We start from the raw sequence: 23,816 nt of genomic DNA, 5'->3' as shown, positions 1-23,816 counted from the left end.
AAAAAAAAAATCAAATGTGGCCCCAATTCTCTTCCACATGAATTACATTTATGCCACGTTATACACTGGGTGAAGCATGATGGTTATTGTATGTTTTAATGTGGTTGTATTTTACTTCAGTGGGGTACACTTATTATCACATTGAAAGATGCTCCACCCGTGAGAAGGAGCTCATACAGACAGTCACACGAATTGTATATTGGACACTATTTGACCTAATTTCTAACAAAAGAAAAACGTCAGGTAGGATCATTGAGAAGAAATGACTCAAGACGGCCATTATCACGCGGGCCACCGATCGAGCGGCGCATGCGCAGAGGTTGAGTGTCGCAGCAGCAGCAGCAGCGCCGGCACTGAGCTGAGGTGGAGCAGGAGCAGCAGGAGCCGCCACCACGGAGACGGGAGCTGTCGTTGTTTTTGTCCGTTTGATAGCAACTTTTCTCCACGATGTCGGCATATGACAGTAACCCTTTCGCGGACCCGGTGGACGTGAACCCCTTCCAGGTAAGACTGTTTGGTCGTATCCGCTCCGAGCCGAGTTTTAGACAAGGTTTTGTTCCTTCGAGTCAAGTGAAGACTGAAATATGCTGCGACCAAAACCTGTTTGGTTGGTTGCTGGGTTTGGTTTGGCCCCGGTATTTCCTGACTTAAGAATCGTATGTGTTGAGAATAATGACACGTTGACGTCCAATTTTAGCCATATGTAAAAAGAGCGGATTTGCCGCTGTACGTGTGCTGTGAAGTCACTTGCTCAGGTAAAGCAACATACCCACGAACAGGTGTCTGCTGCTGCTGCTGCTGTACACCAACTGTGACTCCTCCTCGAAACGCCATTGATTAAAGTCATGTTGTTGTCAAGACAAGTGCATATTGTATACGGTTTATTTTAGCGTGGGTGGAATCGAAATCGATATGTACTGAGGTGTTTTTGTTTTTGGCGATTTTTAAAATAATCGTCTCCCCCAGAATCGTGATATTTATGTTAGCTTGATGAACCGAAACAGCTAAAAGTAGCAGTTGCCGGTTAACCTAAAACATAATTAAACGTTCTGTTTATCAATCCAGGGTTTTCAAAAGGCAGTGTCCTGTTTTGTGAAGCTCCATTTATTTTATTATCCACCTGGCCTGTTTGTATTGATCTGATTATTAGCTAAATGTAGCAGTTAACATACTGTTGTACCAGTTCTATATCAGTGTCCCAGTCAATGCAGCTAATGCCAGACTGACTGAGATGTAATGTGCATTTATGTAGGAAATATGACTCGTGGGTTATTATCTCAATGAATGAAACACAATTTTGGTTTAAGGAAGAAGGAAAAGAAAATCACAAAATCGAATTACAATACTTACAATAACCAATTATTGTGATACAATTGAACAGTGATAACATCATCTCAGCCCCTATTTAATATTGGTCAGGCTCTGTCTTGCAGATCAAAAGTAAACTTGAACTTGTATCAAAAATACTAATGCACTGAAATGTCAAACTTAACTGGAAATTAAAAAATATCAACAACCAAAGGCACATTTCTTTCATGATGCTCTGTAAAATCAAAACTATTTCACTTTGACTGACATAAGACAACAAAGTGTGAACTGATACACATTTATGTGTTTTTGGACTTAATAATAGTAATGTCCTTACTCCTTTCTACTTACCCCAATTTGCTTGTATTCGTATAGTTTTTCCATCCAATCACAAGACTGGGCTGAAGTACTACAACACTAGATAGAACCAAATGCTTCACTTCAAATCAGATCTTTCATGGCCGATCAGAGATTTAATGACTCTCTTTGTAAACTCGTGAGTTCTTCGTCCTCATCTCATGTTTTAATATCAAAATAGCTCTAGTGGTATGTTTATAGGCAATCATGTGTCACTGTGACACATTCACGTAATAAATTATAATAAACGCAAGTTTGCTCCCTCAAAAGTGAAGACACTGTTTCAACTGAAACAAGAACCTAGAGTCTATAAATAGTTAATGTGGCAAGTGACGTGTGTATTCAGGTGCTCTTCCTGGACTGGGTGGGACACTCATGGACATTCCTCTTTACACGTGGCCTTGAATTAGGCGAGAAAAAATAACTTTGCCTTCATAACGTCTCATTTTACCTAACTAAGGTACGGGATGTATGGTTTCTTTTCCAGGATGCCTCAGTCACACAAGCCACCAGCGGAGGCAATGAAAACTCTGGAGAGTTCAACCCCTTCTCTGCCCCTGACATGGTGAGATCCTCAGCTTTTAATGTAACCAATGATATAATCATGGACAGATTATGAAACACAAATGTGCCCCCCCCCCCCAACCCCTACTGCACAGGGACTGCTAAAGCTCTGAGCAATATTCAGTGATTACAATGCATGTGCAGTAAATCTTTGCCACTCTGTGATTGGTTGTCCATCTTTGTCTCTCTGTTGTCTTTTATTTGTCCCTTCATTGTTGTTTTAGGTCCCATTGTGGGTCTTTTTTTCGTTTCTGTGTGGATGTTTTGAACAGGAAATTACAGTCACCCTCATTCGTCCTAGTTTTGATTTAATAATAAAAAATAAAAAAAAGAATTACTGCTTAAATTGTTTTTACAGGGACACCACTCTGGCACAACTATCCCCATCTCTGCAGTCTCTTCTCAACCAGCGATACTACAGACCTCTGTGGAGCACAGTGCAAAGGTGAGTCAGGCATACACATTCACAAATGGAGAAAATTCAATTTTGAACATTTAAGAATAGTAATAAATTGACTAATGGGCCAGGTTGTGAGTTGGATTTTCTTTCAAGGACTATTGTAACACAGAAATGTTACGTTTTACGACTGAGAAGATACCTAGTCAATGTTTATTAGTACAAGACCTTAGTCTCAAATTGGCCAAAATACAGTGTTCACAGATACTATTATGATTTGTTCATTTCTTAAACCGTATCACCCGCTGAACATATAACAAACAACAAAACAAATACTGTATATTACCAGGTATACACCTGTACGTTATTTCCACATGTTGAAAAAAGTAGCTGCACTGCAATCAGTTAAATGTTTACTTTCCACAGTCATTGCTTAGTCTTATGCTGAGGTTATTGTATGCTTTTTAAGCATTACCTACAGATGTAGGGTGTCGTGACCTGTAAGCCAAATAAATCAAGCACAGATCTGGGATAACTCACAAGCTCCCAGCAGAAAGTCTGGCAAATTCCATTTTAGTTTGTCTGCCATATATGATGTGTGCCGTCACATCAGTGACATTGACTAATGAGAGCACAGAGTACAAGTAATGAGTATAAACACACAAAATGGTGAAGCGAAAGAGGAGTGATGAAGTTACCTTGAAGTTCTCTTTGGGGTCCAGCCTGTTCTCCTCTCATAACCCAACGCAGCAAGTATTATACACACCGCTTTGGAAGCCATTGTCTTACAGTCATCTTTCTGGGTGTCATATAGCCCCGCTACATGGTTCCGCTCCTGTCCTTTTTATCATGTTGTTTTGTGACAATTAGACAATTTGTCTGTGGGCTCCAATCTATGGCTCTGGGATCGACGAATGCGTGTTCTGACCTTGGCATTAGAGTAGTAGTTACGATTCAAAAACCAGGATTAACATTGTGTTTCTCATCCTAGTCCTACTAGGGGTAAAAGTGACAGTATTAAGAGTTTTTAGAGTGCATCTCTCCAATCACCCACCAGGCAACTGCAACTGCTGCCCAAGCTGACCTGCTCAAACAGCAGGAGGAGCTGGAGCGGAAAGCAGCCGAGCTGGACCGTAAAGAGCAGGAGCTACAGAACAGGACGGCAGGCAGAGCAAACGATGGAAGTAAGTGACTGCAGTGGTTTTACGTTGTGACATGCAGGAACTATTAGAACTGATAATCACTCAAAATAATGACTCTATGAAATGTCTTTCAGCAAAAGAGAACAACTGGCCACCTCTACCCAGTTTCTCCCCTGTGAAGCCCTGCTTCTACCAGGACTTTGAAGGGGAAATCCCAGAGGATTACCGCAGGATCTGCAAGAGAATGTACTATCTCTGGATGTGTATGTACCCCAGTATGCAGCTTTTCCCCAACACTGACTCAGATAACAAGTTGGATTGTTTTTGAGTATGACAGAGTCACCAGTGTGCATGATAAAATGTTTTTCATATGTAACCTGCGACCCTCCAGTGGAGGATAAAGTGGTAGATGATGGATAGATGGAGCAAGTACTTTGTTTATAATCATAAGTGAGGTATCTTCAGATACATGTAGCAACACTTTCTTCTTTGTTAATGCTTTTGAGTTGGAGAGCAGCAGCTATAGATGTTGACTTTTACATGACAAAATAATCACAATTTACAACATAATTTAAATGTGATGATTGAGTATCTCATTATATGTGCTGGATCTTTTCAGTTTGGTTGTAATTCTTTTAAAATCCAACAGTCCAGTTAATGACTCTCAGTGCAGAACCCAATCATGTCATTCATTTCTGTCACATTTAATGAAAGCATTACTCCCAACCTTTTTTTAACCATCCAAACTTTGTTGGGTCACTTAGTTTGAACTCTATGAGGTTAAAGGTCACTGTCACACTTTGGGTTCCTGTGTGTCTCCACAGTCCACAGTGCCACCCTCTTCCTCAACGTGCTGGCCTGCCTGGCTTACTTCACTGTAGACAGTCAAAATGGTATGGACTTTGGTCTGTCTATCCTCTGGTTCATCCTCTTCACTCCTGTGTCGTTTGTCTGCTGGTACAGGCCGGTCTACAAAGCCTTCAGGTACGCTGTTTAAGCAGCCTCTTAATGAAATGTACTTTGATTTACAATACTGACAGGACATTACAATGTTTGATTCAGTTGTTTTACAGATACAGAAAACTTTATTTATCCCTGAAGGGTAATTCAATTTCTTCAGTCCACTGACCACAAACACACATTCATACAACAGAAATCTTGAGTGTTATGCCGGGATCAAACTATGCAAAAATGACCATCGTGAAAGACGAAATATTGTGTAGTCTGATACCGGCATAAGAGGAAATATTAGTAGGGTATATGTAAAGAATATTTTTAATAAGCACACGGACAAGGCACAGAGCAAATACATATTTTAAACTAAGTTTAAAAGAGCAATCTGTAAAATAACATCTAGGTTTCTACAGACTTGCATTGAATTTTTGGGAAATTCAAGGACTTCTAGGCTCATTTTTGTGGCTTTCATGCTAATGTGTCTTTTCAATTTAGAGTAATATTGAATAATGACTGCAAAAACAAACATCTTAAATGTTAAATATCAATAATAATGTGGTGTCTCTGTCTATTTTTGCTCCCCAGGTCTGACAGCTCCTTTAGCTTCTTTTTCTTCTTCTTTGTCTTCTTTTTCCAAACGGCAGTGTACATTATCCAAACTGTGGGGATCCCCAGGTGGGGAAACAGGTGAGTGGGAACATTTTTTGTCTGAATAAGTATCTGTAGGGTGGTGTTAGTGTATGACATAGTTGCTTATTGATAACAGATTTCTGTCAATAGTAAGTAGGAGTCTCTACTCTTTGCCTTATACACTGTGGGTATGCATGGGTCAGCGGTTCATCTTCATTCTCACTTACTGTGTTTGTTTGTATGTGTATTCTTGCTCTGCATCTCCTCTCTTGCATCTCTTTGACAGATTCCTGCTGCCCTAACTTATCTGGGTTGCTGCTTTGTAAGTGTGTGGAACTTTTCTCTCTGGGTTTCTTTTCAGATTAGATAATATATCGGGCTTCCCTACTTTACATCAGTCACTTTTTCAAACTTCCTGCTTTTCCATTGGTCATTGGTGAAGGGCAGGATCTTATCATTTCCTTTTAGTTGAATACTTTTGATTAAATTACTTTCAAGACAAAAAGTATGTGTTGTATACAGTACTGTACATTCTCACTGCAAAGTGACTCATGTTATTTGTTTGTTCTGTGTTTCTCTGTTGTTTGCAGTGGATGGATCACAGCAATCAGCATGATCGGCTCCAATTTGGCCGTGGCTGTGGTTATGATGGTGGTCGCTGGGTTTTTCACCGTAAACGCCGTATTGGGTGTCATCCTTCTGAAAATGGTACACTAATATAAAGTGTAATACGGGGCCATTTTGCAGTTTTTAGTTTGCAGATAATGTGATTTAAATAATCTTGTGTCGGTAAGTAGGTTCCAAATTCTTAATATGTGAAAGTAAATTCTAAATGTACCGTATTTAAAATACGGTAAATAAAAATAAAATTGGTGCTTTTTACTTCAACTTACTTAAAGATAGACAGGCATTTAGAAGTGAAGTAATTCAGTGTGGCATCATATTGTTTATTTCCACTCCAGTTTAGTGAGGCTGCTCCCAGATGAAAAAGAGAAACATAACTGGAGAAAGTAAAAATCATGATAACAAAAACCCTTAACAGCAGCTATGATGGAAGGGCATCAAAAGGAGTACAAAGATTTAGAATTTGCTGAATGGATCTGAAGGTTCAGAAATACTCAAAGCAGCTCAGGATGCTGAGCTTACATACAAATGATTCATGTGGAAAGAATCAGCCAAACCCGGCACAATGCAGGAAATGTAGACGAAGGGCAAATGAAATGGGGAAACTTGTATCCTGTTGTTAATGATAGTAGCACTTTATTTATTAAGACTTCTTTTCTTTGTAACAATAACCATGACCTTGTCCTTCATTCTCGTTTGTATGCTCTTGCCGTGCACACCTGCTGCAGTGCAAACCCTGACTATGTCTAACATTTTTGTCACGTACAACATGTTGGATAACCGTAAACACTTCCGTAAATGGAAAAAAGGATTGAATCAACACCTATTACTTGCTCTTATAGTTGGTGAGACCTAACAATCCTTTAATGAACATATAAAACCTGTCACTGACTATCTCTGTCCCTTTTGTCCATTTCCCCAGGTCCACTCTAAATACAGAAGGACAGGTGCCAGCTTTACCAAGGCCCAGCAGGAGTTCTCCCAGGGAGTCCTGACCAACCGATCCTTCCAGTCTGCTGCAGCCGGTGCTGCACAGGGAGCCTTTGGCAGGAGCTAGGAAAACTGGACTGTTTTCCTCAGGAGAGTCTCATCTTTCTGTATGTCACTAAAAGAATGTATCAAACAAGCCATGTCCTAACATTCTTCTGAGGAGTTTTAGCTTAGGGTTTGATCATTTGATGAAAATACTAATAAGGGTGTCCCCTTTTTCCAATTAGAAATAATAATAAGAATCCCCCCCTGAAGATTTCTAAATAATAACAAAAATACTGCTGCTGCCTTTACATGACGTTCTTGCACCAATCCACTCCCTTCTGCTACCCAGTTTTTTGAATTGTTTATCTTGTCACACTGCTGAAATTCCAGGGGATTGTTTCTAGCAGTAGATCCAGCTCTGAAATTTTTGGTGGGCACTACTTAACATTTTCAGTCCTACATCCACCTGCTGCTGTTGTATTTCCTCCTTGCCTTTGTCAGTCTTGAAGTAAAATGTATCCCTTACCGTGCAAAGTGAGGAAATGTCGCTGGGCGACACTTGATTCTGAGAAACAGAGAGAGCTGCGAGGATCTGGTTTAATAAGCTTCGTGTGAACTAATTCACCAGTGACTTGAATGTAACCGACATTTGATCATATTTAAAAGTTATGCACTACGGTTTAAGAGACAAAAAAAATATGAGAAAAGAATGAGGTCTCGTGTAATGTTATTTAAATCTCAACTACCCTACGTTTTAGACAGCATGTTGTCAGTTGATGCTGTCTTAAAACTTTCAATTCAAAGTGAAGGTGAAATGAAAATGAAGACAGTGAAGAGGAGGCATATTGGCCGTGATATAATTTGATTGTCAGCACCTCATCACTACATAATCTATTTAACATGGCGGACTAATTATGTATAAATAAGAGTATTTGTTTTTACACCATAGAACAAGGCTGGAGTTTAGTGAGAGTTTAGTGTACAATGACTAAAATCCTGTAATTTTTAAGATACTGGGGATTTTTTTTCCTTTTTTCCCCAGGTGAAATAAAAATGACCCTTCAAACGTGAACACACTAATACGGGATTTTGATAGTTTAAAAAGTGTATTAGACATGAGAATGTTTTCCCATCATTGAATGATGGTTCCTCATAATGTATGTATACATATTGTCAGCACAACAGCATCTAGATACTTAAAGGGTAGCCATGTTGTGTACACTGTATTCTACGAAATGAAACTGATAACTTAGTCATTACTCTTTACAGGATGCTTCTAAAATGACATTACTAATCACACAACTTTCTCACAAAATGTTTTATTTTCAGGTGTATAAAGTTGATAAGCTTATGATTAATAATGAAGGTGACGGGATGAAGGGTTGTTTTGTACTGTTTTGAGCAACTTATTGAAGTTAGACAAAGAGCTCTTCTGGGCATACATGATGAAGTAGTTGAACTGGTTTGTTGCATTTGACTTGATGTTAGAAACAACATTACCTTTTTCGAGGTGTGGAGTTTTGCTGCAGTTTCATTAAAAGGCATGTTACATGTTTATTCATGCTAAGTTACTGAAAGATTTTTAATGTAGAATTATTCCCAAAAAATCCATAAATGAGCTAAAAGAATACAAAATGATTATCTTGACTTGGATGCAATCTCAATAGTCATAGATGGGCTGTTTGTTATTCTTACAGCGAATCACTTAGTTTAGCTTTAACCTCAGGGCCTTGACACTAATGTAATCCACCAATTTTTGTGTGGGGATTTGAACACAAGGCAGTTGGTTATTTGTGTTTTTATCAGCTTTTTGTTTTATTGTAATGTTTTCCTTATGGTCATGTTGTGTAATAAGGTGTTGTACATATTGGTGTCTTATTTAAAACTTATTTTCAGTGGTATTTGGTAAAAATGGCGTCTCAGTCATATTCAATAAACTGGGTTTTTTTCCTCTCTCTTTTGACAATTTGGTTCATGTTAAGCACTTTATGCTATTTAAAGATGTACTCATACCTTACGTATACTAGTACACATACTATGTATTTGCTTCATAAGTTAAAACAATACATAGAAGTAGGATTAAGAGTATACATTGTTGGATAAACATAACATTTCTGTGACTTGCCATTTACAGGGACATTCCCAATTTAATTATAAAGAAATATGTTTCTTTGTAATGAAAATGTGAAGGTGAGATCATGTGTGTTGCACATCAATTATTTAAGTTGTAGAGAAGTAAGTGTACATATCTTAAATAGATGGTCTGTAAGTGTAAATATTAAGTTTGGTTAGGTGATAATGTGGGCTGGACATAGACGGTTAATGTTTACGTTATATAGTCAAAAACATTTGTTAATAAACATAACATATAAATAACATAATTGCCTCGTCAAGCTCGACTTCCGCGTTCCACCGATGTATCCATGGCAACAGCTTCTAGTGTTGATCATCCCAAGATGGCGGACCAGGAAACGTCCACGGCGGTGAGTGTGAAGTCGAAGCTTGTTTTCCTTCGCTTTGAGTAAACGCAACATTAAACGTGACGTTTGGTAAAGTGGTAGTTTGTCATTGAATTGAATAAACGTGTTTCTGAGGTTTGAGTAGAGTCGTCGTACGGCGCCTGTTATGTAAACGTTAGCTAGCTGCCTGGCTAACGCACTTAAAGCCTGCTAAGTTGATTAAGCTGCTGCTGCTGCTGCTGCTGCTAACTTCCTTTAATATCTGTAATCCCACTCATCTCAGGGAGAACCAAACTATATTTACAGTAAGGTGGTGTTTACAGGTGGTGTTTATGGTGTAGGTGATGTTAGTTGATGACAGCAAACAACCTTGTTATGACTTTAACACCGTTTATATCGTTTAGGATGTGGTGAAATATAGAACATAATGTTTAAATATTAGTTTAATGTAGCAGAGGCAATGCATAAGTGAGTTAAGAATGACATTGTTGGAATTTAACTACTGGGATTGTGCATGCCTGCATTTGTCATTTTCGCTGTTTAATGTGATTGAGGAAGAGGAGATTATATACTATCAAATGTGTCCTGGCCACCTTACACATTTTCATTGCTTTTCTCAATTTTGTAAATAAAGTTGATCAGATTAATCATAGAGTTGAGTCCCTGTGGTTTTGACTCAGGGTTAGGGTTAAGAATATATGCACTGGGGTCTTACTGGACAATATTTCATCTAATGAGAGGCACTTAATAGACTGGGAACGTCTGCTCACAACGTGCAGAAAATACACACAAGCAAAGGCCATATTTTATCTACAACTCTAAAAAAAAAAAAAAATCTAAACTAAATCTACTGAAAAAATACAACACAAACTCATAAGTAAGCTTTTATTTAAGATGACTTATTATAATTTACTTGTTATAATATAGACAGATTGTGAATAACCTCTGACCTCAAGTCAATGAGGCATCTTTCCCTAAGCTTTAAACCCTCAGACACGAGCACTTCCTTGACAAGACATACAGCAGAACCTACATATTCTCTTATCAAATAGAAACAAACTTTTTTATGAGTAGAGCTGATGTAGTTTGTTGGGGTTGCACTTTTGGCACTCGTAGTGGGAAACGGTGATAGATGGGTACAGTGTAACTTGCTCTGCAGGGTATGGATTGTGCATAGTGTATGCTGTTGCTTATTTATTTGTTTGTGCTGTGTTGTTGATATATTTCAGCTCCCTCTTTCTACCGAAGCCAAGAAACGACGAGCACCTAAAGGTACAGTGGGAGCTGACACTTAAAAATCATCCTCACAGTGTTTTCAAGCATCACAATTCCACTTTACAATACATGTTATTTTTGACATGAATGTCTTGTAATTGAACTGGTAAAGAATATTATCAAAGGGGGTTTGTAACTAAGTGTCCTGCAGAGGTCACCCTCTCCCTTCTCTCCACTATCCTTGAAACGAATAAACTGTGTCGACAGTCTGCTGCTGAACCATGCTCCAGATATTTCTCTATGGAAAATGTCCCATTAGCTGGATAATGTATTTTATAGTGTTTTGTAATCACTGCTAATACTTCAAGTTATATAGGAGCAATTAAGTAGACACCACTGTATTGTGTGTGTACATAAATATATAAATAATGTGTGTGTGTGTGTGTGTGTGTGTGTGTGTCGAAATTTGAAATGATTTGAACTTTAAATCAGAAAGAAAACCTTTTGTTTGGTCCAGAAATGATATAATATGGGCAATAAGTGAAATATAATAATCAGATAAAAGCCCATAAAGCAATTTTGATTGCCTTCATAAGCCACTTAGTTCACATACATTCATTCTAATGACCCCCATGAAATAATATCGCTGTTGTGTAATGCACACACAAAATGAATGATGTTGTACGCAACAGATTTAGTTTTGTCTTGTACAACGCACTTATTACATTCTCAGCAGTTATTCTCACAAGTAAGTCCTAAAATCAATTAAAAGATCATTGCACCTGTTTCTAGAACAACGCGTTTTAGTCGAATCGCTAAAAGGGCTAAGTGTTAAGTCTTTGAATAGGAAACTTGACAAGACCAATGGTGTTTGAAGTATTTCGTGGTAAATTTCCAAAATTATTTTCACCGCATTTTTCATTCCATTCTCCCCATGTGTCTTTTGATCTCAGCACGTCTCTTCATTGCTCTTATCCCCTTTTAGCAGATGGTTGAAGCACATGGAAAGCAAATCTGTCTTAGCATTTGCCAGATCAAGTATAACAATGAGGAAAATTCCTCCATGTTTGGGATGAAGTTTTTAAAGGGGCTATATTTGGGGGACCTCATGCTGTGCCCTTCTTCCGTGCTCCTTTTCTACTCCTCTCTCATACAGTAGTTGCACAAATACATGCCTCACATGTATCTCATCTCTCCTCTGCAAATACTGTACGCCCTGCTTTGTGTATGTGGACACTGGAGCACCACAGGGCCACAGCTGAAACCCACAGACAAGAATATTATTGCTTTCTCAGCAGGAAGAAAGAGGATTAGGTTGCACTGAATCTTGACGAGGCAAACATGTGAAGACCATGCAGTCTCGCACTCGGCGATGGAGAGGATTTCTGTGAAGTAGTTGGAAGAGGATCCACTTTTTTGCAGCAGATCAACAGAGCACTGCTTGAAGCGCTGACGGAAGAAAACGGGGCGAAGCTTTAGAGTAATTCACTCTGTATTTTTTTTACAGAGGCAGTTCATTAATGATATCCCCCTGTGTCAGTGGCAGACTCAAAGCCTAGTACTCCACTTTACCTTGCACTGAATCCTATTTTTAGAGTTGGAGTGAGTGTAGTAGTTGCAGGATAACAGGATTGCCGGAATCAAACTCACTTGAATTGTAATTATATTTGCTTCCTTCCTTGTGAAATGAAATAAAAAGAAATGTCGTACTCCACTGGGAAAAAGACTTGGGAGCTTTGTGGTTCGGTTCTTAAGGTTACATATCCCTTTCTAAAGCTGGCTTTGCATTGTGCTTCCCATTCTTGCAGCATCCCTTTTTCACTTTTTGTTCTGTCACAAGCACCTACCTGGCTTACGGGAGACATTGTTTCCCTGGCAACGGGAAAAATATCTCATCCTGCCGAGACATTAAAAGAGAAGCGGGGGGGGGGGGAAAGCAGTGTCTGTCATGAAAAACTTGCTCACAAGGTGACATTTACAGTGAGGCTGGTGAATTAATTATAGTTAAGCCTGGGCTTTTGGTTGAAGTGTTAACATCTATGTTAACTGTCAGATCAAATACTTGCTAGTGATGCCGCAGAGGGAGGAATCTTTCAAGATTATTTATTCAGCTGTCTAATTGGCAAAAAAAGACTGTATATTAAATTATATTGAAAAATAGTTAATAATCCAAGCTGTCTGCTTGAATGCCAAAACTTGCTCGCAAGCTACGATTTGATTTACAGCGTGTCCATTGAATTGGCTTGAATTTAATTAGGCTTCAGTGGTAAAAGGAGGGCACTTTGAGGATTGATAATTCTGTTTGGACCAAAAAAAGAAATAAACTAAGCTGTAAAAGTGAAATTTTGCTCACATTTGCAGTCTTTTTTATCCTATAATGTTCTTTTACTCAGCTCCAGAGCTTCCAATTGTGGAGAGGAGAAACTGGCTAATTCACCAGCACTACATACGCAAAGACTATGATACCTGTAAGGTAAAAGCACCTTCATCTTTATATTCTACTTACTGTTTAGTCTGTTGCTGACCTGAGTCTGTGCTCTCCTTTTAAACATATTGTACAGGTTTTGGTTTCACACTTAATTTTGACCCAGTTTTCTACACTAATGTGTACAGCTCCACATTATCATTTTGTGTTATAAGATCTAATATCTGGTAGATGATTATGAGTTAATACAATATTCTTCACTCACTCACACATGCTGTTTTAACATCTACTTGTTTACATGTTAGGCGATCGTCAAAGAACAGCTCCAGGAGACTAATGGAATGTGTGAATACGCCATATATGTTCAAGGTGAGTCATCACTTCAACCCTTCTCCCACACACATTAAACAAATGTGACGCTAATTAACAGCTGCATCAAATGCTATGCAGCATAAAGTTAATTAATTCCTGCAAAATGTCTTTGGATCCCATACTAAGCCTTTGGTTTTGGGTCATGTACTCCGTCATGTAGATGATTATTTCTTTTGTGTTTTTCTTTCTACCTGCAGCACTAATATTGCGTCTCGAGGGCAAGATCCAGCAGTCCCTGGAGCTGTTTCAGAGCTGTGCCATCCTTAACCCCAGCAGTGCTGACAATCTCAAGCAAGTGGCTCGATCCTTGTGAGTCTCCTTCCACTACTACTGTCTGTCCTGGGGAGCATCAACCCTTCTCCATTAGCATCATAACAGGACAGACTTATAAATAAAACCACTTCAAGTAATATACAGTAATGACAGAAAGATTGTTGTTTTACTGTTAGGAAAAACTGCTTTACAATTTAAAGAATGGCTATTTAGCAAATCCATTTTCTTTTTTTGTTTGTTCTATCTGTAGATTTCTCCTGGGAAAGCACAAAGCAGCCATTGAATTCTATCATGAAGCTGCAAGACTCAATGAAACAGACTGGGTAAGAGAAAAGACACTTCCTTTGTTGTTTCTCTCAAAAACCTTCCCAATATTTGACAAGAAGAAAGGATAAACTTAAACCCTTTTTCCTCATTTATGCAGCATTTAAAAAAAAAAATAAAGAAAGAAGCTATGGTTGCTTTTCCATACTGATCCAGTAATACGTAACCTGTAGACCAGCATTCAACTGGACCTTTAATAACTGACTGAGTATCTTTAGGAAATGTAGCCAGTCTCTTCTAATACTGCTGTGAGGAATACTAAATCATTTATACTTGACAGAGCTGCAAATGAAATTTTGTTCATCTAGTTCAATTAACCATCCCGTGTAAAATTTGGCATTTTCTCTCACTCCAGGAGATCAGTCATAATCTGGGTATGTGCTGTTTCTTCATCAAAGACTTCAAAAATGTGAGTGTGTGGATCTTAACCAACATGGTACAGTACAAAATGTATTCCTTCCTCTGTGGTTTGATCATTTTCATCTTCTGTTCCTGTCAGGCTGAGGAGCATCTCGGTATAGCGCTACAGATAAATAAACACGAGAAGACGTTCATGGTGCTTGGGAAAGTCCACTTGCTGGCCGGAGACACTGACAAAGCCATAGAGGTGTATAAGAGAGCAGTGGAGTAAGTCAAATTCAAATGTGGACTGTTTTAAAAACTGCATTGGATTTCTGCTGTGGAATTTTATATGTATTTTAACTATTCTAGTTAAAAATGTATATGATTTCATCATAAATATTAGGATTTGTGTTAAAAAACGAGTGCAGCAAAGTTTTTAATATAATCCAAATAATAGAATATTTCATTTATAATGATTACGACACAGTTTTTCACTTTCATCATGAATGTTTTTCGTCATGATTGCACTACAATAAAAACGGGCTTTTCTCAGAAGAGTTCTCTTTTGAATTATATGAATATTTATATTATTTTGACTATAAGTGGCCCTTCCTCCTTCAGTGTCACACAAAGCTCCTGGTTTGCCACATTGTAACTTGGGCTCCTTTTTTTCGTTCAGCATAAATTCCCTTCATTTCCACTTCTATTAACATGTTGAATATTTAAACATTAAGCCATGGCATGAATAAGGAAACGACATCCATGTCTGTAATAGAGCTCATTATGTCTACATGCTGTTGGGGATAAATGAATTAATCAAGTGTCAAATACTGGCAATGCCTTTAATGAGATGCACCCCCGTGAGTCTTATTTTGATGCCGATATACCTCTTCGCTACCACTTTTTCTTAAATCGTGCTCTGCCCCACAGGTTATAATTAATACTGATTAAATAATCTGCAGATTCCCTGAATATCAACTATGTTTGTTCAAAAATAAATGTAGGAATTAAATGTAATTACAGTACTGTGCAAAAGTCTCAATACACCGCAAGCTTTGTTTTTTTACAGTATGTCTGTCAAATTCTGTGATCTTGGGCATTTGGATTAGAATGATGTGACTTAAATTAAGTCTTTATACTATGAAGCTGACGATGAGATTAAGTCAGACAACATTTAAGAAGTGCTCAAGCACTATCTTGAGTAAACCTGGCATAATGCTCCAACTATTCACATTTGTTGACATGAAATAGTCGGTCAAACGCAGGTTTTACCAATAACAATAAGCAGGTTTAAAAGATCATGTATTCAGGTGCACACACCTGTGGACACTGTTTTTTTGTGTTCCAAAAAGCGATTGAGAGATAATTACACTGGATGGTCATCATAGAATCTAATGGTGACTTTGTTTTGCACAGCCCTGCAAACATAAAGTGACATTTATCATTTGCACCGTATCATTTTCTCTTCAGATACTTCCCAGAGAACACTGAACTCCTCTCTACTCTTGGCCTGCTTTTTTTACAGGTAGGTGTTTTTTATTATTATTATTGTGTGCACTACAAGCAATAAGATTGACATTTGGATTTCAGAAACTGTAAGCATCATTTTTGTGTTAAATTTCTTGTTAGCTTGGGAAATATCAGAAAGCTTTTGAGCACCTTGGAAATGCCCTCACGTTTGACCCCAACAATTATAAGGTAAGTACTCACACAAACACAATGCTTTGGTATGAAAAGTTGTTTGTTATTAAGCGACAGAACATTTTAAAGAGCAGCTCAGTGAAAATATAAGGTCATTCATTGTAGGAGGTGCAGTTTGTCTTTCATCATACTCCCTTCCACAGATTACATCTTCTGCTAATCGCTTTAATCACTGTTTTCATTTGCAGGCCATCCTGGCTGCAGGCAGCATGATGCAGACCCACGGCGACTTTGATGTGGCCATGAACAAGTACCGAGTGGCGGCGTGCGTCGTGCCCGAGAGCCCCCCTCTGTGGAACAACATTGGCATGTGCTTCTTTGGGAAAAAGAAATATGTAGCTGTGAGTAATGTTTACTGAATGAAGGACTTGGTGGTGGTGGTGGTGGTACAGAAAATAGAAAACATTATCATTCATGACGTTATTTGGAAATAAACACCGGCAATTGCTGCTCAGAAGAATCTGGCCCCCCATTATGACCTGGTTCATTATAGCACACACAGATCATACTCCATGTATGCTTTGCACTAGTATGTTAGAAGCATCTTTTTATCATCATCAATTAGCAGATAAGATAATCTCAAGTGAATACATCCACTGTACGAGAGATTTGTACATATAGTACATATTTTTAATTGATGTGATCCACATTCCTCATCTTCACAGAGTAGATTGTATCGAGATACTTTTTTTTTTTTACTTCTCTCTCTCCATCTGTATTTTGCATGCAGGCCATCAGCTGCCTGAAACGTGCCCACTACTTGTCTCCTTTTGACTGGAAAGTGTTGTACAACCTGGGTCTGGTGCACCTGACCATGCAGCAGTACGCCTCAGCTTTCCACTTCCTCAGTGCAGCCATCAACCTGAACCCACGAATGGGGGAACTCTTCATGCTGCTGGCGGGTACTAAACTAATAATGAAGAAAATAATGTATTCATCATCTACCTCTTTAAAATAAAACAGAAAACCTCCAGTGGCAATGGCAATCTAACATTACATTAGATTAGATTAGACTTTATTGATCCCACATTGGGAGAATTATTTTGCTACAGCAGCAGATGATCAGAGGTAGATGAGTGAGCAATTAAATTAGACCAATATAAAGTGTGAAAACAGTGGTAGCTGTGTTGTATTTGATGTGTAATGGTCATATTTGACCCTAAAGGCTTTAAATGTAAAATGTAATTTGTTTTTGGATTTCACAATAACAACGTTTACGCCTGTCTCGTGTTTATTGTTAACAGTTGCTCTGACTAACTTGGAGGATGTCGAGAATGCCACCAGATCATATGAACAAGCAGTGACTCTGGACGAGTGAGTCCATCCTATTTTCTTTTACTGTTTACTTTTACAAGTCTAAACTGTAAATTGGATCAAAATATTGATTTTTTTTTTTCCCCTGATAATCTTCCTACAGATCCAACCCTCTGGTTAACCTGAACTTTGCAATCTTTCTTTATAATCATGGTGACAAGAAAGCAGCTCTGAATCAGTATCAGGAGATGGAGAGCAAAGTCAATTTGCTTCGAGACAGTAGTAGCAACTTTGAATTTGATGCAGAGGTACTGTGGCTCCTGTTGTTGTCTTTATCCTAAAAATTTGAAATCCCCTGTTGTCAAACATCGTGTTTTTGTCACTAACAGCTGATTGACATGGCTCAGAAGATGGGGGCAGCCCTGCATGTGGCTGAGAGTCTGGTGTGGACCAAACCAGGCAAGGACTCCAAATCTAAACCAAACTCGGCCGCAGCCACCAAAACACCCGGTGCTCCCCTCGGTACCAACCAAGCTCTAGGTCAGGCCATGTCTTCTGCTGCGAGCTACAACAAGAACATCCAGCTGCCAACAGGTACAAACCTCCACTCTGGTTTGCTGTGTGTGTGTGTGTCTTTGTGTACTTGGGACTTAACCAGCTTTAACACTGACCTTGTCCGGACCAGTAGTCCTCATGGAGACCAAAACCTGGCCCCAATGAGCCAGAACTCCATTTCTCAGGAAGTGGTTAAGCTTAAGGCCAAGCTTTGAATTGTGCTTAGGTCAAGGTTAAGGTGTCCAAATGAATGGAAGTCAATGCAGAGAATAGCTAAGAAGAATAGCTGTGGAAACGTGTGTGTGTACACCTGGTATTCCTTATGTTGTGGGGACCTAAAGGGAAATCTAGTCCCCATAACATAAATCACTACAAATTAAGGTGAAGACATGTTTTAAATGTTAGGCTAAGGTTAGGGTTAGGTTAAGGTTAGGGTCAGGATTAGGATTAGGCAATTAGTTATTATGGTTAAGGTTAGTGTAAGTTTCCAGGAAATGAATGTAAGTCAATGGAATGTCCTCTGAAGTCATGGAAACCAGTGTCTGTGTGTGTACGTGTGTAAAACTGGACAAATCCAGGTTAGGCTAAAAATCCCTGTCAAGACGTCCAGTAATTACATGGGCTGTGCAGATAATGACAAATTTCACCGCCACCACCTCTCCCCATTAACTCAAAGTCCAATTTTTCATTAAAATGGGAACTTAAAATATCTTTTGCCTGTCTTCTCACAGTGTCTTGCCTGCACTAGTGTTCCCACATTGGATTTATAGGCTAAGGTAAAATGGAATATGTGGAAAAAAAGAAGCTAACCTCTGGCTAATATATATTCTTTGCAAAAAACAGGAAATGTGCACTGTGGAAAAAAAAAGACCCACAGGTGAGATCATAAATTAAAGGCTTCTCTGAAATGATTATAGCAGCTTACAGCTCTCAGAGGGAAATGGACAGCAGTGCTTTCCTTCACCAGAGCCTGTGGGCCGTGTTCTCCACCGCTTTTGTTTAGCTGGTAACAAATAACCACAGAACTATCCAGGCGTAGTTTACAGCCAGTGCCAGACCAAGCTAATGCTAACATGACTATTCAGAGTGGAGGTTGTATGTGTGTCAGTAATATTACCACTGTGCTGTAAATAAACTTTACTGGAGGTCAGGGTTCATCTGTTCGTTGCAGGGAACAGTGTTTCTCAGTTGTTATGATGATTCAGACTCTGTGTGTGGAAAACAACTCAACTCTGAAACTTGGCTGGTGTTTGTGTATAAATCCAACACAGTGTCTCGTGAGTGTGATGTGGATTTATAACCACTTGCCAAGTCTTTGTGCTATTAGGAGAGTTATGTGTACAAATGAAAACAAAGTCAATCAGATGGTACGTTCAGTTTGTATTGGCATATCTCTACGTCTCTCAGCCTTATGTGTTGGAGATGGAGGGGATAGAATGGAAAAACAACGAGATGTTAAGTTCAGTTTATGTGCAAATGTTGTTAAATGTCAAACGAGATGACTCATCTGTGATACTGGATATGTTTCCCATACGTATCTTTGTATAATTGTATGATGCTCAAAAATAGATGTTTTTGTAGCCTTAGAATGAGCAGTTTACACATGTTTTAGGAAGCTTACTATGCAAACAAAGCAGAGTGACATTCATTTCTTTTATTTATTTTTTAACACTTCAGTCCCACCATTATGTGTCCTTTATTCTTACATTCTGGACCTTTGAATGTTTTAAAAAAAATGTTTTTGTGCCCTGTGATGGACTAGCGCCCTGTCCAGGGTGCGCCCCACTTTTCGCCCTATATCAGTTGGGATTACTCTCAACCTGCAACCCTCATGTGGAGGATAAAGCGGTACAAGATTGATGGATGGATGGAAAATGATATGTTGTATTTAACTTTTTTTTAAATGTGCTGTACAGTCACAGCAACAAAATGTCACGGCCTCATATGTGGTGTCATGCATCATTAGTCTCTACTGGTGCATGTCTGCATGTTTAAAGCTTACTGCAGATGTAGAGGCCCTGAAGTCGCATTGAAATGAAGGGAATTGCTTGAATTTGTCTCATTATTGTCAGGAGTTTCAAAAGATACCTCACCCCTCGAACCAGAACCTGATGTGGAGAAAGCCCCCAGCCCACCCAGCGACCCTCCAGGCTCCCCACAGCCTGCAGAGTACGACAAACCCAGAAGCTCCAAGACCAAAACCAAGGTGGAGGAATGAATTGGCTCAGGGGGTTCAATCGTGTTTGCTATCTTTGTGATTTCGATCATATTGTGGAGCAAAGTTTGCCGAGCCACTTGTGCTTTTCCAGCTCATGAAGCCTTTATTTATCAGGCATTCCAAGTTTTTCAGTCATTTACACTGAAAAGAGCAAAGTCACTCGCGGCACACGTCCATCACAGCATTTATTTGAGGAACATTAAATGTTAGTATTGCTGCTTACTTTTTTAACCAAACATCCCGGGATCAAGCAAGTCTGGCTTATAAATGTGTGTAGATGTGGCAGGTTTGGTGCACATGTCCAAACCAGGTAATGGATGACAAAAATGGTAATATATGCAGTGTAGTGTTAATACAAGGATGAGCTTCGAAACAAGGTTACATGTAGAATTGTCTTTCCTTCAGTTGTTCCTTCATGTGTCCCTGCTGCTGAAATACAAAAGAACATTTTTGCGACAATCACAACCAAAGTGTGACGACAGAAAGGGATGTTTACAGGTTACATGTTACAGGATGCTGCTTGTTTGTATGATGGGGTTATTTTTAGAGTTTAGTGTAAATAGTGATACACGCTTTTATATGTAGATACATGTAATGTTTAAAGAGTAATGTATTTATTATTAAAGATAAGAGTTTAAATGAAGTATTTGTCTTTGCTTCCTTTATAAAAATCCATCCTGGGTTTTTTTGTAAATACTGTGTGAAGGACATTCAACAAAGGACTTTATTGTTAAGCATTTTCAAAATCTTTTCATCATTTTGCACAAAATCAAATCACATCAAATCAAATCAGTCGGATGAAGCATTAAAATAGAATATCTGAAATCTAATAATAAGTTTGGTTTTGTATGCAGTGTGTGAAAAAAATACTTTAATAAAAGGTAATTTAGTGTAATTATAGATGTGAGTTTCAAAGACACCATAGTGTTATTAAAATATTGGCCCAACAAACTTAACCTTTAAAAATACTGCTTCACAAAATCATGAACTGACCTGAGAAATGGGGAATGTATGTATATACATATATACAGTGTGTATATATACTGTATATATGTACATACAGTATATATACTGGCTGATCAGGCAGTTCTGAATCAAGAGGGGAAAACTAGACACGCTCATTCATAAAGGTTTTGTCACCGTGTTGTAAACCTTATTTAATCTTTTTAAATAAACGTAAATGTTATTTCCTCTCTTCTTTGCGACTCCTGATCCCTTTCATGTCACTGTTACATCACTGAAGACTGAACTTACCTAGACCATCATTTAACCCCAAACCTTAGCTTTTTATGCCTGTATGATTCAGAATGGCATGTACATGTGCTGCCATTTATCGTGGAGAGACTGCACTTTTTTTCATTAGGTCCTTGTTTAAGTGTGCACGCCTGAATCGCCTGTGGTCGTAACTTTTACAAGCCAGCTGATGGCCTGTAAGTTACTGCTCCTGCTGCAGTTCTTTTTCAGTGCAGCTGTGGAAGATTGCTTTTCCATTTCTCATCTTTCTACAATTCAAATTGCCTGTGGAAGTGTGCAGGGAAGAGTAAGTTGTGCCCTCTTTTTTTTTTTTTTTTTTACAGATTATAATTCCATTTTTGTAACTGTGGATGATGGAGTGTATATTTATATGTGTATATATACAGTATCCTAATCGTAATGGCAAGTTTTATCTTTTAAAAAACGGGTTAAATGAACTTTGTTATCTGTTGGAGTTTTAGCTAGAGGTTCTATTTATAGCTTTTATGATGTTCTGGCTTGTTTTTGTTTCTCTCAGCTGCCGTCACACTCATTAGTGACTGACTTGTTTACCAAGCAAGCTGATATTTATTTGGGTTTTTGTCCGTTTCTTTATAATTAGAATATTATCAAGACTAGAAAAGTGCTATATAAAAACAGATCATTTACCATATCAGAAAAAAGCAATGCTTACTTATGCTTTTCCATCTAGTTTTTCCTCATATGACGCTCAGTGACATTTGAGAATCCTGGATTTTTCTGATGGGTTTTGCTGTTAACCGTGACCCATGTTCTTGCTTTTACTGTCGCGTATAACGTGAGCTTCTCATGTGTGTGTGTGTGTGTTGAATTAAACTCCTGTGATTCCGTGCTCAGCTCTCTAACCCTCATCTGACTTTTTAAAATAGTTTCCCAGATGATAACGACTTCTCTAAGATCAAGATCAGCAGTGACCACTTTGCTGAGACAAATCCTCCCTCCTCCCTCTTTTTCCCTCAGATACTGCAGTCAAACATTTGTGTTTCCATTCCCCCCCTGAACCCACCGCGGCTTATGCTGACTGTCTGTATACTATTTATATTATATACTATTCTTTAATATTCATGAGAACATATTTTTACTGTTTGCATGATACAAATACAATAACTTTTTGTTTCCTGGTGTGTTCCTGGAGCTCTGTCTTCACAGAATTAGTTTTAATATTTTCCAGACATCACTTATTCTCCTTTGTGCTTTGCCTTGTGGCAAAATACTGTCCACTAACAATATTATAATTTTAATAATAATACTACATCCAGTGTTTTACTCCAAATACTGACCACAAACACTATTACCTTTTTAACTGTAAAGGCTACAGCCCTGCTTAGAAATAGTGTGTGGCATGAATCTGTAATAAAAGTGAATGTAAAGTGAATGTAAATCTGTTTATCATACCATCCACAGATCATAGTTGCCTGCAGAGCTTTGAGAGGAATAACAGGACACCTCAGTGCTGGCGAGGTCACTCTTCTTACTACATTTTTCTGATACTTGTAACATCACCCTGAAGTGATTCTCTTCACCTGTGCAGCGTGGATGTGAGAGCCCTCTGCCTTCACCTTCACACACTGAATTCATTTTCTGATGTCTGATATGATGAGCAGAAATTATTTAGCTCCTCATTTATAAGAGCTAATGAATATTTAATGGTATCTTGATATCATTTTTCACTTTTCTGCCAGGGTTTGATTTATGAGATGTGGCTACCTAAATCTGCCAATTTACAAAGCTTGTTTTGCATTTGTCTAATACACATCACCTTGGGAAATAATAAATCTTTCATTCTTTGCAGATCAATTGACACATTTCTATGCAGCACTGCAGGCACCTGAATGTTGTGTTGTCGAAAAACCGAGGCTTCGTTCATGCTGCCATCAATTTTCTTTAGAGATTCAGCATGTTTTGGAAAGTAATATCATTAACATTAAAATTTTAGACCAGTTTGTGTCAAAATATTTATGCAGCCTGTATGTAGCTCAGCATGGGGCTTGAAATGTGGTTCCAAAGCCGGGAGAAACCTCAGCACAGTGGGCGACTAATGTGCTCTGTCAGATATAAACCTGGTTTAGAACTGATGCACGTCAAGTTGAATGTTTTTACAGAATGACTCTGACTTCATTTCCTGCACTCATGGTGAGATCTAACATAGTTCTGATGAAAAAAATAAACTCTTATAGAGGAATAATGTACTTAAAATGTGCATTAAGGGAAGTTTCTATGACATTTCTGGCCACATCACATATTTAAATGTTTTTAGTTGTTTGAGTCTCACACAGTCATGTCACTATCATATCTTTTCTTTTTCTTATTTTTTTTCTTCATAAAGTTGCAGAGGTTTTTACAGCTATAAATCGAAGTTGTTATTATTATTATTATTATTATTATTACTATTATTATTATTGTCATTACCAAATTCCAATGTCACAAAGGTGTTGCAGCAGTTTCTGACAATATT

General features: G+C 38.4%; 2 protein-coding genes across 2 annotated transcripts; both read left to right on the top strand.

Annotated features, from left to right (window-relative positions):
• The first annotated feature begins 318 nt into the window (after positions 1–318).
• Positions 319–8,906, top strand: scamp2l (secretory carrier membrane protein 2, like). Its single transcript, XM_058629554.1, has 9 exons — positions 319–504; positions 2,153–2,230; positions 2,588–2,674; positions 3,684–3,810; positions 3,903–4,031; positions 4,593–4,752; positions 5,308–5,409; positions 5,943–6,060; positions 6,899–8,906. Exons 1-9 carry the CDS (start codon positions 448–450, stop codon positions 7,031–7,033), a joined length of 993 nt encoding a protein of 330 aa, XP_058485537.1. The 5' UTR covers positions 319–447; the 3' UTR covers positions 7,034–8,906.
• A 453-nt stretch (positions 8,907–9,359) lies between these two features.
• On the top strand, positions 9,360–20,732 carry bbs4 (Bardet-Biedl syndrome 4). The gene is made up of 16 exons (XM_058629553.1): positions 9,360–9,434; positions 10,640–10,682; positions 13,019–13,098; positions 13,356–13,419; positions 13,620–13,731; positions 13,946–14,018; positions 14,375–14,428; positions 14,519–14,646; positions 15,832–15,886; positions 15,991–16,059; positions 16,251–16,403; positions 16,793–16,964; positions 17,307–17,376; positions 17,480–17,624; positions 17,706–17,910; positions 19,944–20,732. The coding sequence occupies exons 1-16, from the start codon at positions 9,375–9,377 to the stop codon at positions 20,087–20,089; spliced, it is 1,629 nt and encodes a 542-aa protein (XP_058485536.1). The 5' UTR covers positions 9,360–9,374; the 3' UTR covers positions 20,090–20,732.
• Positions 20,733–23,816: the final 3,084 nt, after the last annotated feature.

This window comes from Solea solea, chromosome 5 (genome assembly GCF_958295425.1).
Source record: "Solea solea chromosome 5, fSolSol10.1, whole genome shotgun sequence".
Classification (NCBI taxonomy): domain Eukaryota; kingdom Metazoa; phylum Chordata; class Actinopteri; order Pleuronectiformes; family Soleidae; genus Solea; species Solea solea.
Note: the sequence above shows the minus strand (reverse complement) of the source record. Positions and strands in the feature narration are given on the sequence as shown.

What these genes read in the sequence shown, in the direction of transcription:
- bbs4 (XM_058629553.1), top strand. Translation starts at nt 9,375, where the DNA reads ATGGCAACAGCTTCTAGTGTTGATCATCCCAAGATGGCGGACCAGGAA. An exon ending in AAGACTATGATACCTGTAAG is followed by an intron (nt 13,099 to 13,355) that starts GTAAAAGCACCT and finishes TTTACATGTTAG; the next exon opens with GCGATCGTCAAAGAACAGCT. An exon ending in ACTCTTCATGCTGCTGGCGG is followed by an intron (nt 16,965 to 17,306) that starts GTACTAAACTAA and finishes TATTGTTAACAG; the next exon opens with TTGCTCTGACTAACTTGGAG.
- scamp2l (XM_058629554.1), top strand. Translation starts at nt 448, where the DNA reads ATGTCGGCATATGACAGTAACCCTTTCGCGGACCCGGTGGACGTGAAC. An exon ending in TGGACGTGAACCCCTTCCAG is followed by an intron (nt 505 to 2,152) that starts GTAAGACTGTTT and finishes TTTCTTTTCCAG; the next exon opens with GATGCCTCAGTCACACAAGC. An exon ending in GTGTCATCCTTCTGAAAATG is followed by an intron (nt 6,061 to 6,898) that starts GTACACTAATAT and finishes CCATTTCCCCAG; the next exon opens with GTCCACTCTAAATACAGAAG.